This window comes from Acinonyx jubatus, chromosome A3 (genome assembly GCF_027475565.1).
Source record: "Acinonyx jubatus isolate Ajub_Pintada_27869175 chromosome A3, VMU_Ajub_asm_v1.0, whole genome shotgun sequence".
Classification (NCBI taxonomy): domain Eukaryota; kingdom Metazoa; phylum Chordata; class Mammalia; order Carnivora; family Felidae; genus Acinonyx; species Acinonyx jubatus.
This window is the reverse complement of record NC_069388.1, coordinates 129412122-129428870: the sequence shown is the minus strand read 5'-3', so window position 1 is coordinate 129428870 and position 16749 is coordinate 129412122. Positions and strand designations below refer to the sequence as shown.

General features: G+C 50.4%; 1 protein-coding gene across 1 annotated transcript; it reads right to left on the bottom strand.

Moving 5' to 3' along the window:
- Positions 1 to 5404: 5404 nt before the first annotated feature.
- Positions 5405 to 13386, bottom strand: NTSR2 (neurotensin receptor 2). Its single transcript, XM_027033539.2, is given in 8 exon segments — positions 5405 to 5559; positions 5562 to 5599; positions 6576 to 6666; positions 8543 to 8672; positions 8674 to 8793; positions 12733 to 12860; positions 12863 to 12912; positions 12914 to 13386. Coding segments are annotated over 8 exon segments (1122 nt in total). The 5' UTR covers positions 13324 to 13386.
- Positions 13387 to 16749: the final 3363 nt, after the last annotated feature.

Here is a 16749-nt window from a genome sequence, read left to right as displayed (position 1 = left end):
ACAAGCATAATCCAAATCAGAAAAAAGTAAGGTGATACGGTATCCAGAACAAAAAAGGATGGTTATAGATCTTGGAAGTGAAAACAGAGACCTCGGTAGACGGGTGAATAGCCAGACGAGCTCAAGAGGGAACCCGCCAGGAGGTGCACCTGGAGAGGTCTGACGGCAAACAGGAATGAACGTTGGCGGTCTGGGCTAACACTTGACTGTTCCCTTGCTCACTGCACATCTGGCCCTCCTGGCTCATCTTGGCCACTGCCAGCCGAGTACCCACCTCAGGCCGGTTGCTTCCTGTGCCTGGACCGCTTCTCCCCTTCACGTCGCTCGGATCCCTCAAAGGTCACCTCCTCAATGAGGGCCTCCCCAGTAGAATGCATTTTGTTTAGTGTTTTCTTTGTCCTTTCCCGTGAAAGTAGGAACTTCGTAAGACACATTCACTCCTGTGTTCCTGGAGACTGGAATATGCCCAGCAAATGGTAGTGTTCGTGAAACGCCCCTTGACTGACTCCGTTCTGTTTTAGATGCTTCCAGCATGGGAGCTAGGGGTGGGAGTGGCCAGTGATGGAGGAACTGAGAAAGTAAAGGAGTGAAATTGACCTAAAATTCCTGGTTTAATGGGGCAGGGGTGGTTAACATGTTACCAGAAAAGGAATATTTAAATATATGTTTAAAAAACAGTAATCCCTGGAAGAATTGAAACAGGATGTACAAGATCTAAACATTAAAGGGAAAAGGAGTATCAACAAAACCAGTGTATGTGGTATAAGGGAAGAACAGGCTGGGGAGGGAAGAAACAAAAAGCTTGGTAAATAAAATAGATGGCAGAAAGACATTCAAACATATCCCTGATCAGGGACACCTGGGGGCTCAGTCGGTTAAGCCTTCAGCTTTGGCTTAGGTCATGATCTCACAGTTGATGGGTTCGAGCCCCGCGTCGGGCTCTGTGCTGACAGCTCAGAGCCTGGAGCCTGCTTTAGATTCTGTGTCTCCCCCTCTCTCTGCCCCTCCCCTGCTTGCACTGTCTCTCTCAAAAATACATATTAAAAAAATATTAATTAAAAAAATATATCCCGGATCAAAATAAACGTAAATGGATTAAATTCACCTAATGAGGCAGCAGATTGAGACTCTCAGCCTGGGGTAAGATGGCTAATCAGAACAGGATTCAACATTTAGAAATTAAATGGGTGAAGTTCAAAGTTAAACCAAAGGGGATAAGAATGGTCACAAAACTTTGTAGATCTGGCCAGCACCACTGTGAAATCTTACAAGGCGAGAACAGTTAGAAATAGGAAACAAAGAGGGTAATAATGGGATAATTGCATAACCATCACTGGAGACTAGTACATCTCTCTGGAAATAGAAGACCAATCGAAATGAGACTCGACTGACCCAGTGACATGTTTGATAGAAAGTCATTAACCTCTGAAGGAGAGAGAATTCTTGTGGAATAGAAATTCCAGGAAACGTTCTGCAGCTAGACAGAGGTGATGGTTACACTACATTGTGAATGTGCTAAATGACACTAATGGTAAATTTTGTGTGTATTTTGCCATAATAAAAAACTGTCCCAGAGCATTGGAAAATACAGAAATCTGTACTTCTGCAAGGCCAGGAATAGCAGTCACCCTCAAACCAGATAAGAATGATAAATACCCAGGGGCACCTGGGTGGCTCAGTCAGTTAAGAGTCCGACTTCGGCTCAGGTCATGATCTCACGGTCTGTGAGTTTGAGCCCTGCGTCGGGCTCTGTGCTGACAGCTCAGAGCCTGGAGCCTGCTTCAGATTCTGTGTCTCCCTCTCTCTCTACCCCTCTGCCACTCGTGCTGTCTCTCAAAAACTAAACATTAAAAAAAAAAGAATAATAAATACACAAACTGTGGCTCTTTTTTCCTGAATACTCACCACAACTTAAGAACTCTTGCAGTAAAGGAGGAGAAATCAGGCTGCAAAAGCAACATTCATATGGATGTCAGAGTTCTCATGGCAGAATGTGGCAGTGGAGAGGGCGTGGCATTTGAAACCAGGAGACTTGGTTTCGCGTCTTGATTCTCTTGCCAGGTCACTTCGTTCCTGGAGAATGTGTTAGCTATGAAACGAGCAACAGTGAGTAGCAAACATTTTTGAGCACCTGCTGTGTGCCAGGCATTTAACTAGGTCACTAATTGTTTATTATTTAATCCAACAACACTCTGAAGTAGATATGATTGGGACCATCTTACAAATGAAAAACCTATGGCTCAGAGAGGTTGAATGACTTGTCCAAGATCACACAGCTATCAAGTGACAGAACAGATCTAGATTCATGCTTGCAGGTGTAAGGATAGGTCCTGCTAACATCACAGCTGCTTTCTGTCTTGAGCAGTTTATGGCCACCAAATGTCATCCATTAGGAGGCACCATTGGCTTCTAAGGCTCCCCATATGATAAAAGTATGGAACCAAAATGTTCTCTTTGGGAGAAGTGTTGGGTTGCCTGTGGGAGGTAGCACTGGATGCCAGCATATACGGAATATATTACATATGTATCATCCCGAGTCTGGGCAATCCCAGCATTAATGTTTAGAAACCCTTTTAATAACGGAATTTGCATTAAGCCTTCCAGATCTGGCTTCAGAGTCTGCAGACAGCTCTTTAAGGAAGACTGAACCAAGGGCGTGTCCAATGTCGACAGCTTTCATTTCTTTTTTAGTCTGCTTGCTTCGGCAGACTTCCCAGCTCAGAAGGAATTAGCATTTTAATTAACAAAACAGTTGGAAAGCCAAGTGTGGAGTTTTAAAACCCTTCGTGTCTGGAGAAGAAACAAGAATCCATGACCACATTTGTCGTTCACTGAATATACTGTCCCAGTTTCCCTTTGGCTTTCTTTAACTCTGAGGAACACTAATTTTTCTCTTAGGATCTCTGGCCACTCTAAGTCTGGTTCTCGCTCTGTAAAAGGGTCTTTCCCAGTGGTGGCAACCCACCCTAGTAGGGGTGGGTTTGGTTGAAGTTTTCAGCTGAATCACACCCTCAAAAATATGTCGAGGTCCTAACCCCTGATACTTAAGAATGTGATCTTATCTGGAAATAGGCTTGGGGCTGATGTAATTAGTCGAGACAAAGTCACACTGGAATCAAGTGGGCTCCTGACCCAGTATGGCCAGTGTCTTAAGAGTGACAGAGGAAGACTGCCGTGTGACCACCAAGGCAGAGATTGGAATGATGAGCCTATAAACCAAGGATGTCTGACAAACCACCAGATGCTGGAAGAAGCAAAAGAGGACTCTTTCCTCGAGACTTTGGGGAGCATGGCCCTGCTGACACCTTGATCTTGAATTCGTAGCTTCAAGAACCGTGAGAGAGTAGATTTCTGTTGTTTTAAGCCACACACTTTGTGGTGCTTTGTTATGGCAATCCCAGGAAACTCGTACAGGTGGGCAATGTGTACGTCATCTTTCAGGATTTGGTGGAAGCTTCCTAAAATTCTGGCCCTGATGGAGTCATGGCCACAGGACTAAGGCTGATGAACCACTTTTGGGGTCTCTGATCTTAGGCAAGCGAACAGTGCAGCCAACTACACAAATAGAGCTTAAGTTGTTCAAATACAGAATTAGAAAGGTAATTTGCATTTGGGAACCAAAAGCTTCCTTCCTGTCGATGACAGCCACTACCAACTGAGACTCTTGGGTGGGAGATACTATACTTTCAAACTTTTATTCCCCCCTATTTTCGATGCCATTTAATTCTTAAAACCCAGGGGAGAGTTGTTAACGATGTCTATTTCACAGATGTGACGTGCGGCCTGAGCAGGTGAAGGAACTTGCTTGAGTCCCACAGCTAATAAGTGACGGAAGTAAGCTCCACCCCCATCCTCCAGGCTCTGCAGCCAACGCCAGTGCCGCCCAAGGGACGACACTAGGGGACCTTAACTTCTATTTGAAATTCATTATTTAGATATCATACAAACGATACGATGCCACCAACATCCTTTTCGCCGAACGTGTGTCTACTGCATGCCAGGCATCTATATGCTCAGACCCTGGCGTGAAGGTAACAGAAACCGCCCCCGGGCTTGGGTCATGCATGCCTCCTTGGCCAACCTGCCATTTTCACGAACTGCTTCATTGTAGACCCTTTCTATGCACCCGAGTGATTTCTACATAGCATCACAGTGTAATTTTGTATTGCGTTCTCTTTTGAATAGTATAACCATGGTGTGTTTATGCTGCTAAATAAGATTTATACTTCCTGTTTAAGGGTGGCCTAACAAATAGGATTTGGGTGGACTGAGTGGATGATCACGATTCACTCAGTTCTTTAATGCTGAGCCTTTAGTTTCTTTCTGTTCCTCTTTGGCCATCAGATTTCTCCGGAAGCAGCATGGGACTCTGATGAGCGTCGGCTGCCCGGTCCCAAGCCTGGGGTTCCGTTCCCGGTTACCAGGTAGTGGCCGCAGTACCTTTCTTCTCTCTGCTTCTGTTTCCCCGTGTGTAAGATGGCAGTGGGAATGAGAGTATTTCCAGTATTCCAGAAATTGCATTTCGTTTTTTGGGTTTTTTTTTTTTTTAACTTCGTTTTTGAGAGAGAGAGTGTGTGCGTGCTAGCAGGGGAGGGGCAGAGAGGGGGAGGGAGAGGAAGACACGGGGTCGGAAGCAGGCTCCAGGCTTCGAGCTGTCAGCGCAGAGCCAGACGCGGGGCTCGAACTCATGAGCCGTGAGATCGTGACCTGGGCGGAAGTCGGACGCTTAACTGACGGAGCCACCAGGATGCCCCCAGAAACGGCACTGCAGGACCCTGCCGCTTCCAGGCCGGTCGCACATCTGTCCTCCCACGGGCCGCCTGGAGGCAGCCACACAGGCCAGAGGCCAGGAGAGGGGAGCTGGTGCCCCCCTGCCTCCCGCAGCTCCCGGATCCCTATTCCTGGTGCAAACAGCTGCTCCCTTGCTGGGCAAGACTGGACAGTGCGACTGCAGTCTCGTGACAGCGCAGTAACTCCCGGGGCACTGTCATTTGTGGAAATTCTTGGGGCAGCTGAGCCCACGGCTGAAGAGCGTAAGCCACAGGAGAGGGAGAAACAGCAATGGTAACGGCAACAACAACGATGCCAGCGAAAATTGGTTTTTTATCACGCGGTAGGCATCGTGCTGAGTGCTTCGGTCTCCGAACGCCTCTAAGAGCTGGGTCCTGTTCATCTCCATCGCACAGAGGGGAAGACCGAGGCTCAGGGCGTGAACAACTCGCCCGCGGTTACACAGCTGGGAAGTGGGGGGGTGGGGGCTGGGGGTCCAGGTGAGTCTGCACCTGACGGCAGAGCTTGAACTGTGAGCGAATTGCTTGTCTGAATGCCAGGCGACTGCGCAGTCAGTCACGGTCCGCTTTGCTCGTTCTTCTCTTGCATCCAGCGCGGGGCGTCTGAGGGATCCCTAGAGCCTGCAGCCGTGGGGTTCCGGGGCTCCCCGGGAGGGCAGGGTTCCACGGGGATGGCCTTCTCGACACAGGGAGCCCAGGGCTTCCAGGAAGAGTTTTCTGAAGGAGGACGACACAGCGTTGTTCAGGACGGGTCACCGCTGAACTGACTGTAGAAGAGGGTGTCTGTCACCAGGTAGTCGTAGAGTGTGCTGGCAGAGAATCCCAGAAGGTGTGTCAGACGGCCTGCGCCTCCTCACGGCGTCTACCCCTTTCTCCTGGAGACCACGCCTCTCCTCCAAAGGGCCAGGTGAGGAGGGCCCGGTTTCTGCTCTTGGGAAGCACCGTGTGATCTCAGCAACTGTCCCATCCACACCAGCTGCCCCTGGCGGATGCGCTCCACCCAGCCAGCCTCTGAGTCCCTGCTCCCCGTGCGCTGTTCCCAGGCCCCTGCACCAGCGAAAGGTTCCCCTGCTGGCGGACGGGGGCCACTGTCTTGCCCACTGAGACACCGGGAGCCTCATGCAGCTGGGTGTGGTCCACGAGACGTGGCTTCGCTGAGCAGTGAAGCCATGCACCTTGTCACAGAGAGTCTCTGAAGCAGGAAGGGCTTTGCACGTGCGCGTGTGTGCGAGGGGCGCAAGGAGATCTCGAGAAGAGGCACCTGTCGACACAGCTGTTTCCTTGGAGGCTACACGGGCCTCTCTTCTCTTGGATGTTTGCCTTCCTCTTGCAATCAGGTGCACGGTTAATTCCCCAAGGAAGACAGTGGGTTCTCTCCTCTTTTCCAGTTGTGTCACAAAGGGCATACGTGGTCTGGTCTCTGTCCAGGGGGCCCTTGTTAGCGCCTCGACTCATGGCTCTGAGGCTTCCGCCCCTCTCCTTGCCATAGCACAGCCCTCCCCCTGCCCCAGCCTGTGGGCGGCTCTATCCTGTGGTCAGGATGCCCATAGCCCTGATCACCACTAAGATCTCTCACTTGCGTGGCCTTGAAATTGCTAGATAACACCTTGTTCCCTACTCCCAGCTCAGAGAATTTGAGGGCACAGACTGGACAGGACCAGCTTGAGTGGAGGCCAGAGTTCCAGAGGGCTCAGCGACTGGGAATCCCTGCAGAGAGCATAGAAAGTCCCAGGCGCAGCCCAGTGGCCCCTTCCCTACGTGCTGGGGCCCCTCCGCTGCACCAACCCAGTCCACCCATCGTTGGAGACGTAGCGGTACATGAGCCTGCGGGTGTGGGACGGCATCCAGCAGGTGACATACACGGCCACAATGGCTCCTGCACAACAGCGGGGAGGAACGGAGCGACAGAGAGCAAACGTACTCAGTTCTGCCGTCTCTAGGGAGGAGGACGCCAAGCTTACAAGAGCATTTCCCTAGAACTCGTTCCTGGAGTCCAAGGGTCGGAAGGGAACTGTGAGGCTATCTGACACCCTCCTCTCTCGATCTGTAGCCAAACCTGAGGTTACCCCGATGTCTGGGTGAATATCCACTTTAACTCCCACCTGCACACTGACAAGCTTCTAGAAACTTCTACAACCTCTATAACCCCCTCCTGGCCACTGGAATATGCTTTTAACTCCGGGATAGCTATTCCCACCTGATCGTCTAACTGCATAGATAACTTAAATGTCCTTCTGCCTCATCAAGCCTCTTCTGTTCCTTTTTCTGATTGACTGATGGCCCCACCAGCCATCTACCACTCAAGCCGTAAGCCAGAGAGAGTCTTTTCATTTTTCCATTACCCCCTAGGGCCAATCTATTAAAAAGCTCTTCTTTAGGATGTCTTGATTCCTCTGTTCTCACCTCTACTACCCCACTCCAGGGGCTCCCTAGCTCCCCTCCCCCGGACTATGATGGCAGTCTCCCACTTGGTCCCTTTGTCGCTAACCGTCTACCCCTTCCCTCCCCTCCTCTACACCTGCCGTGACTGGCAAATCCATTCTGTTGTCCGGTGTGGCCTCTGGACCAGGATAGCGACGTCAACTGGGAGCCTGGTAGAAATACAGAGTCTCGGGCCTACCCTGAGCAACCGAATCAGAATCTCCGGGTTGGGTCCGAGCAGCCTGTGTTTTATAGCTCCCCATACTGTTTTGTTCGTTTGTTAGTTTTTGGGTTTTTTGCTCACTTTTAAAAACAACTTAAATCCAAGTTAACATCTAGTGTAATAAGGGTTTCGGTAGAATTTAGTGATTCGTGACTTAGATATAACACCCAGCGCTCATCCCAACAAGTGCCCTCCTTAATGCCCATCGCTCACTTAGCCCATCCCCCCACCTCCCCTCCAGCAGCCCTCAGTTTGTCCCCTTGTATGTAAGGGTCTCTTATGGTTTGCCTCCCTCTCTCCTTTTATTTTATTTTCCCTTCCCTTCCCCTATGTTCACGCTGTTCTTAAGCACACACAAGTTTGAGAAGCACTGCGTAACCCACACGCCAAAGATTTCTGGGTAGAACATCTCAAAAGCAAATCTCCCTGCATTCTTGGGCGTTGACTCTCAATGACTGCCTGTTGTCTATGGAAGAAAGTCCAGCACCATCACGTGCTCCCTCTCTTCCTGTCACACCATATGACATTTAGCTCTTACGTTTCTGTCCTACGTCCAACGCTGTGGGTTGACGGGAGCAGAGACCTGATCTCTTATTCCATGTTCCCAGACCTTAGTGAGTGCCTGCATTACCGCAGGTGTTTGGAGAGACCTCGGCTTTCTTGTGCCCCTTAATGTCTCCCCTACAAGGCCCAGTTTACCCAGATTCTTAGGAAAACCAGCCAACAATCAATGTTGCAGGAAAAGTGGGGAGCTGGTGGGGAACTGGGTGGGGGACCCAGCCGGTCTAAGCCCTCAATGCTGGGGCTACGGGTCCCTGACTACAGCTGCTCCTTGCATCCATCCATAGGCCAGGCTCCCTGAAATGTGAATAGGTATTCACTTGTCTTTATGTATTACTCCCTGGAGCAGATGAGGGTTTCGTGTATGGAATTCTCGTTCTACCCCGTAATCATACCACCAAACCTTATAGAAGCCTGTTGGCGACCACACGATCCCCTGGGGCTGGAGAGAGGTGGTAACTTGCTCAAGGTCACTTGGCCAGGGATCAGTGGAGGCAGCCTGGAGCCCCATCCCTTCTTCTCGTAGCAGTGTCACCAAGTACTTAACTGAGACCCTGGACGCTATGCTGGAGGCCGAGGAGCCGGCTGGAGTCCTTGTGTCTCACCAGGCTGGTGTGGCCCTCCAGGGGGAGCTTCCTCCTCTCCTCGCTCATTAGCTCCACGTGGTTGGGGGACGGGGCTGCCGGGGGCAGAAAGGGACGGCACCTGGGAGCCGAGGGCCACCAAGTGGCTCACACTGACCCCGTTCAGGAAGGCAGTTAACGCCAAGGGGAGCACGAAAGACACCAGCACGTTCACCTGCAAAGGTAATTCCAAGGCTTAGGACGGCCCCAAGGCTCTGTGATGCTGTGGTCCTCAGGCTGTGCCCAAGGCCCAGGAATCTGCAGCAGCAGGAGGGGGCGGGGGGTGACAGCAGGGTTATAAAATGAAGTTGAGAAAATTCTCAGAAAGATGAGACAGTAATAAAGGGAGAGACAACATTTGGGATTAGCTTAGGACACTTATCTAAGTAATAGTGGTTCTAGAAAGAAAACAGAAGGGAGGAAATCATTTTTTAAAATAAGTCACTTTGAAGAAAGTTTTTTCCAAAAGTGAGGTATAGAAGCTTCCAGACTGAAAGGCTGCCTGGGAGCTCGGAAAAAATGGATAAAAATAAGCCCCCATCAAGGCACGTTCTTAGGACTTCTAACACTCTGTGGATAAAGACCTTGAAAGCCACCAAAGAGATAAAACAAGGCACATGAAAAGGATGGGCACAGAATGGCATTAGATTTCTTTAAGGCAACAGTAGAAGCTAGAATATAGTGGAGCGATGCTTTACAATTTGAGAGGAAAAGCGGCTTCTGTCTAGAATTCCGTGCCCGGCCCTCTTACGGCAAATGTGAGGATAATCCAGAACGTTTCCAGAGGTGGAAATTCTCAATTTTTCACCTTCTTCTGTGGGCCTTCTCTCAGGTCACAGGAGGTTACAAGAGCGTATGTTCCGCCAAAATAAGGTTGTACACCAATAAAGGGGGAGACCCGGGTCCAGAAAGAGGGTGTCTGCTGGGAGAGCAGAGTGACGTAAGATGTTGGCCGTGCATCCGGTGACGCTGGAGTGGAAGAGGGGGCTCCCCGGGGAGACTGAAAGATGAACTGGTCGTTGACTGGATGGCTCTGAATACACTGAAACAGTATTTATACTTCTGGTAGAGAAGTTAAGAATGCATGAGAGACAGATGCACAGGAACCAAGCAAATTAAAAAACATTAAATATTAATTAATTAATTTATTTATTTAGGAGAGAGTGAGCAGGGGAGGGGCAGAGGGAGAAGGAGAGAGAATTCCAAGCAGGCTCTACACTCAGCACAGAGCCCGATGCAGGCCTCGATCTCACAACCACGCGATCGTACCCTGAGCCGAAATTGTGTCGGTTGCTCAACCGACCGAGTCACCCGGGCATCCCTGAAAACAGACCATTATTAACAGCAAGGAAGCAGAGGTAATATTGGAAAGGAAACGCAATACAAATGTCCGACATGGTTCATCTGTGAAGAATGTTTTAACATAGTCACAGTGTGTAAGTACAGGGCACAAGACTGACTTTATACCCTGATGGGATTAACACCAGAGGAGGGGTAGGGGGTGCGTGTGGGTGCACGGCGTGGAGAGTAGGGATGGGAAAGTCAGAGGGCGGGACGCTCTTTTTCTTTCTCCCGCTAGAAGACACTGGATAAAATGTGCAAACTGTGAAATCAAGCAGGCGCGTTCTTTAGAAATGTGTAGGAAGGGGCAGCAAGAGGTGAGAGTGCACGGCAGCTGCCCCTCAACAAAAGAATATAGACCGAAGTGTGCAGGGGTGGTAAGGGGACAGCTGTTTTACGCAACAAGCCTTGTTTTTTTATTTGGTAATTTTTGACTTATGAACAAGTTTATTATATGATACCCTGCTTTTTAAATGTTTTAATGTTTTAACATCCAAAATATTTGTATTATAGCGCGCCTGGGTGGCTCAGTCGGTTACGCGTCCGACTTTGGCTCAGGTCATGATCTCATGGTTTGTTGAGTTCGAGCCCCACATCGGAGTCTCTGCTGTCAGCACAGAGCCTGATTCAGGTCCTCTGCCCCCCCCCCCCCCCTTCCCTTCCTTGATGGTTCTCTCTCTCTCTCTCTCAAAATAAACTTAAAAAAAAAAATCTACAAAGTACATGTGCTATAGAGTTTTTCCTTATTGGTTCTGTGTCAGTATTTTTAAAAACCTGAGCATTTTAATAGTGCTTTAAAATCAGTACGAAATATCTGGGTTGGGTGCTGTACCTCTTTAAGGAGTCCATCATTCATGCTTTTTTCTTGATGGACGCTCACAAATCAGCACCAAGAGGAAAATAAAACACTACATGGGGCATAGTTTTGAGTTTGTTGTAGAACCAAGCAGCATTTTATCAACAGCATCATACTTACTATCAAATTGTCACTTTAATCCTAGACAAGACAGAAGTGGAAGGTAAAAATACATTCATGCATTAGTTATTAATCTTGGGGAGTTTTGAAATATTTCTGGAAAAACTGTACAGTTTTTTGTACTTTCAATAACGATGAGACATTTTCTTAGTCAAAAACAAAACAAAACAGAAAAACAACCCGCTGATTAACATGGACGATGAATGACAAGACACTAAAAAGGAAGGTGGACCAAAATAATCCTAATTTGAGCTCAGTTATTTTGTTGTGTTAACATAGACTGTGTGTCTCAAGTTAAACTTTTTTTTTTTTAATTTTTTTTTCAACGTTTATTTGTTTTTGGGACAGAGAGAGACAGAGCATGAACGGGGGAGGGGCAGAGAGAGAGGGAGACACAGAATCGGAAACAGGCTCCAGGCTCTGAGCCATCAGCCCAGAGCCTGACGCGGGGCTCGAACTCCCGGACCGCGAGATCGTGACCTGGCTGAAGTCGGACGCTCAACCGACTGCGCCACCCAGGCGCCCCTCAAGTTAAACATTTTTTAAATGCACCATTTGTTGAATAATGCTGTTAGGCTGAAGGAATTCACCAGTAGAACGTCAAAAGCTTGCCTCTGGCGGATTTCAGTTTCTACTGCCTTGGTCGGTCTGCAGCACATAAAGTAAGCTATGCAAGTGACATATTCACAACACAGACCATGCGTGGCGCTACCCCTTCCCCGAGCCCAGTTCCAAGATAGGTACAGCCTGGAAGCTACTGCCTTAGTCTGTGAAAACTGGCGGAACTTGGCTACCAGGCCTTTTGAGCACGTAGTTGCTTGTTCATTGCCACGGCCACAACAGGGTGCAGCAGGGAGCTACAGAGTCAGGTCTAAGGGAGGGGCTGCAGTGCTCTGGCTATTCAGCCAGATCATTCCGCTGGAGCTCAGAGCCTGTGTGAAGGTTGCTGAGAGGTAGACGGGTGCCCTACACATGCTGCTCCGTGGCTGTGATGTGCTTGGGCCAGCATGGCGGCAGGTGGTGTGTGGGCTGGACTGATGCGGTCTCAGGTCACCAGTGGCCCACCTGATGTGGCAGAAGGAGCAGCTCCCACTGTTGTCAGTGGGGTCCCTCCTCTTGACTGCGTGATCACTCCCATTAGTATCATTCCCATCCTGCTTGCCGGTGTGTTTTTGGTTTTGTCTCCTTTAGCATCAGGTCCAGATTGGAAAACCTGCAGAAATGTCTGATATAGGAAGTGGATTTTTAAAAACGAGGGATCCTACCCTGTCAGCTCTGAGTAATTCTCCGTGGTGACCACAGTAAGCGTCTTCTGAAGCGAGTGGAATGTTTTCTAATCAGGTTTAACTTTATATTTTCCCAAATTCTTGTTAAGGCTGCAAGTAAGCTATGTATTTCTTCTGAAATCCTTCATTAATATTGAATCTTCAGGCCTCTCTTTTATATCTCCACAAAATCCCATTAAGTTGGATATTCTGTAATGGGACTGAAAATGGCTAGTTTTGATGATAAAAAAAAAAAGGCTGGGTTATGAAATCTACATTTTTAGAGCCCTCCCCTTCCCTACGCTGTAATTCTCGTACCCAGTAATGCTTGGCCCCCACTTTTGTAATACTGGGAAGAGTGTAGACTTTCAGAATTAAGTTTTGAATTCTAATCTGGGCTTCTCTTAATGCTTCATCTCTGCCAAGCCTCTCCCCAAGTCCTCTGTAAAATGGGAAATGCGACCCAAATTTCTGCGGAGATCGCGAGTATCAGAAGTGAAAACACAGGCCCCCGAGCCTGCCTCCCCCTTACCTGAATGCAGACCTGGAGCGTGGCGCGGCTCACCGGCACCGTGCACACGCGCGAAGCGGGCTCCGGCTCCCCGCCAGCCTTCTCCAGCTCGTGCTTCTGCCCGGTGATGACTGCCGTGGGCAGGGCGTGGCGGCCCAGAAGAGCGACAGCAGACGGCGGGTGCGGCGCGGCGACAGCAGCCGGCTGGCGCACGGCCAGGCAGCGCTTGGCGCTCGGGCCACCTACGCTGAGCACCGTGGCGTAGGCGCACGGCTCGCGCACGAAGTAGTAAGCGCCGCCGCCCGGGTCGCCGAACACCCAGGGGTAGTGGAACGACACGAAGTTGAAGAGCTCCACGGGCACACCCACCGGCCACAGCGGCAGCGCCGAGAGCGCCAGGCTGAATACGTGGTAGCGCAGGCGCCCCGGGGGCCCGGCGCGCCCCTTCAGCACCACGCGCACGGACAGCGCACTGCCCGCCGCGCCCAGCGCCAAGATGAGCGAGCAGAGAGCGGCGAACAGCACCTTGGCCCAGAGGCGCGTGTCCACACCCAGCCGGGCGTCCAGGCCCAGCGCAGCGCCGGGGCTGGGACTCGGGCTGCTGCTCTCCATTCCTCCCCCGTGGCCAGCGCTCCCTCCCTCTCCCTGCGCCGAGACCGGGCCAGCTGCCCAGGGAGGAGAGCGAGCGCCTCCTGTTCTCCCGGAACCTCCGGAATGGGAGGACCCACCCCCGCCAAGGGCGTCCCTGAGCCAACACCGGACCGGACCGGACCGGACCGGACAGCGAGCGTGAGCCGGTTCAGTGCGTTTACATTTCTCCGCTCCGTTCAACCCAGGGAGCCCTGTGCTGGGTGGAAGGTGATACGGAGGGGTTGGGCCCCACTTACCGGATGGGTGACTTGGGGCAAGTTTTGTTTTTTTTTAAACCTGCTCAACCCATTTCTGCATTTAAAATATATTATCTACACTGCAGAATCTCTGTGAGGATTAGACGAGCCGGTCTGTGCGAGGGCTCCGAACCCGTAGCAGTAAATAGGCATCCTGCGGTACCACTCACCTAGGCCCACTTGCTGTGCTGCTGTGTGTGCAGCTCCGGAGACGGGTGGCCAAGGACTTGCCAGAACTTTTACAGCTGTTACTGTTCTGGCTAAAGGGCCGTCTGAACGGCGCACTAACATCCTTCAGCAATCCCTTTGTCACTGTTAGATGCGTCCTTGGGGTATCAGGCTTTCCCAGCCCTTTAGGATGTCATTCCCGTAGAGTGGGGAGGAAGTGAAAAGAAGGGTGTTACCGTGTTTGCAAACCTTTCATGAGTCTCTCTCCTTAACCCTTGTAAGTGCCAGAACTTGAAAAGGCCCTTACTTAGCTCGCACTTAGAACCCCTGATGCTTGCTGGAGCCAAACCCAGGTCTCCTGATGTTTCTGTCTTTGCTAAAATTGTTATGGCTCGGTGACAGTTTTATGTTTCCAGTTACATAATCATGTGGTCACATTGTGGGCTAAAGCTTCAACAAATGGATTTGGGCGGGGGATGCAATTCAGTCTACAGCAAGGATTCCGTACATACGAGTTTTAGACAGCTTTTCTTTGAGCGAAAAACCTGTATGAATTTTTAATTCTTTCCTGGTTGTTGTGTAGTGCAATAAGGCCCGTAGGATCTGGAAAAGGCCAGTTCCTGCTCCCCTTTGGAGGAATTCTCCAAGTACTCAGGCTCCCAAGGTCTGGGCTGGAATAGTGGAGGGGACAAGGCGCTTGGGATCAGGAGTCACGGATATGAGTCTCGGCTCTGCCACTCACTAGCTGTATGTCTCAGGCAAGCCATCAGTCTCGTGCTCCTTTGTGTGAGAGCACCGAGCAGCTAGGAGTCTTCAGGACTGGAGTCCGCACGCTTTCACTTGTGAGCGTTAAACCTTTAACTCTTACGTGGTAGGAAAGCTCAAAGACAAAAGAGGCAGCTTCTGGTTTTTCGCTTGCGTGCTGGTGGGAGTGAGTCCGTTTCCTGGGAAGGGGTGTCAAAGATGTGAAGGAGGTATTGTTGCCTTTTTAGGACAGTCCTAGGTAAGCATCCTCTGTCATGTAGAAACAGGAGACTTCCCTCGGTGTCTTCTAGGGATGAGACTCTCCCACCAGGTCAGAGGTGGACTGCAAAATGCATTTAATGTGGAAGTGAGGAAGAATCAGCCCCGGGGACCCACCCCGTGGGTTCCCCCTGTGGCCAGTATAGAGGGCTCGCGATTTCTGTCTTCACTGGGGTCTCTGCTTGTAAATCTCATTCGTTGATTCCCCTAACCTGAAACTCTTTTCAGAGAGTATGTCTATGTATGGATGCTCTGGGCCTAGAACTTGCTTCCTTCATACCCACATGAACCTGATTTTTGCCTCTGAATAAAAACAAAACGCCCCTTGCGTTAGGACTGGTTTCAGTCTGTTGGAAGACTGATCCCTGATACGCTCCACCATCTACGTTGGAATCAAAATCTTGGCTCTCGTGTTTAACCACAGACCAGGCTCAATCACTCCACCGCGAATCATGCAGCAAATAACCCAGAACCACTCAGTGTTAGAGGGTGCCGCCAGGCGTGTGGAATGGAAGTTGTGGACATTGCGGAAAAGCAGCAGTTCTGAGCCCAGGGATGCCGAGATGGAGAGATACGGTTTGGGGCCGTCTGGTCAATCATGTAAAGTAGTAACAAGGCTTCCTGGCCCTTTGCTTGCTTTGGGCGCCCAGGTTCCTGAACTTCTTGCCCGTTACATACAAGACACCCTCAAAAGGGCTTCTGCTATGGACTGCTTTGTGCATGGCCCCCCTTCTGCCAATTCACATGCTGCAGCCCTAAGCTCTCATGCGGCTATATTAGGAGTAAGGAAGTAATTAGGGTTGAATGAGGTCAGAAGGGTGGAGCCCTGATCCCACAGGACTAGCGTCCTTCTACGGGGAGGGGAGGCAGCAGAGAGCTCCTCTCTCTGCCATCTGAGGACATGGTGAGAAAGAAACTGTCTGCCAGCCAGGAAGAGAGTTCGCAGCAGGGGCGAGACCAGCTGGCACCTTGATCTTGGACTTCCAGCCTCCAGAACTGTGAGACACTGAATTTCTATTGCTTAAGCCCCCCCCCCCCCCCCCCCCCCGTTTTGGTACTTTGTTGTGCTAACACAGCTTCCAATCTTTATGCAGCTTTTGATCCCAACGCCAACCAGTGACCTGGAGAGATGATTGGCTACTCGAACCTTGAAAAAAAAGAGTTAATGCCTTTGAGTCAGGATTGAGTCATGGTAGGATGTGTGTGTGTGTGACAGAGAGAGACAGGGACAGAGGGACAGGTAGGCAGGTGTGTGTGCGCGCACGTATATGCACACACACACACACACACACACACACACACACCAGATCTTCCTCTCAGATCTGGCTTTCTATATCTGTTATTCATTCTTCTCTGCTCTGAGCTCTCCAGCCTCCACTTGGGTCCAGCCAGTGGTGGACAATGAGAAAGTGGGAGGAGAGAGTTGAAGGTATTTGTTCCTCTCCTTTCCTCCCTGCTGGATTACCACGCACTGGATGACACCCTTGGCGCCCTCAACCAAAGGTCCTGAAGGGGGACCTCTTCCAGCTACCTAGTGCACTCGTCTTCCATGTCTGCTGTAACAAATGACAGGCAACGTAGCGGCTTCAGGCGATGCGGATTCATTACCTTCCGCTGCACTAGAGCAGAAGTCCGGTACAGGTGTGGTGGGGCTAACATCAAGGTGCTGGCAGGGTACGTGCCTTCTGGAAGCCCTAGCGGGGACCCTGTGTCCTTGCCTTCCAGGTTCTGCAGGCTGTCAGCGTCATTCAGTTGTGGTCTCCTTTTCAAAGTCAGCAAAGTCGTGCCACACATCTCTCCCATGTTGTCCTTTCTGCCTATCTTCTGTCCCCACTTCTTCTTTAAAAAAATTTTTTTTCCAACGTTTATTTATTTTTGGGACAGAGAGAGACAGAGCATGAACGGGGGAGGGGCAGAGAGCGAGGGAGACACAGAATCGGAAACAGGCTCCAGGCTCTGA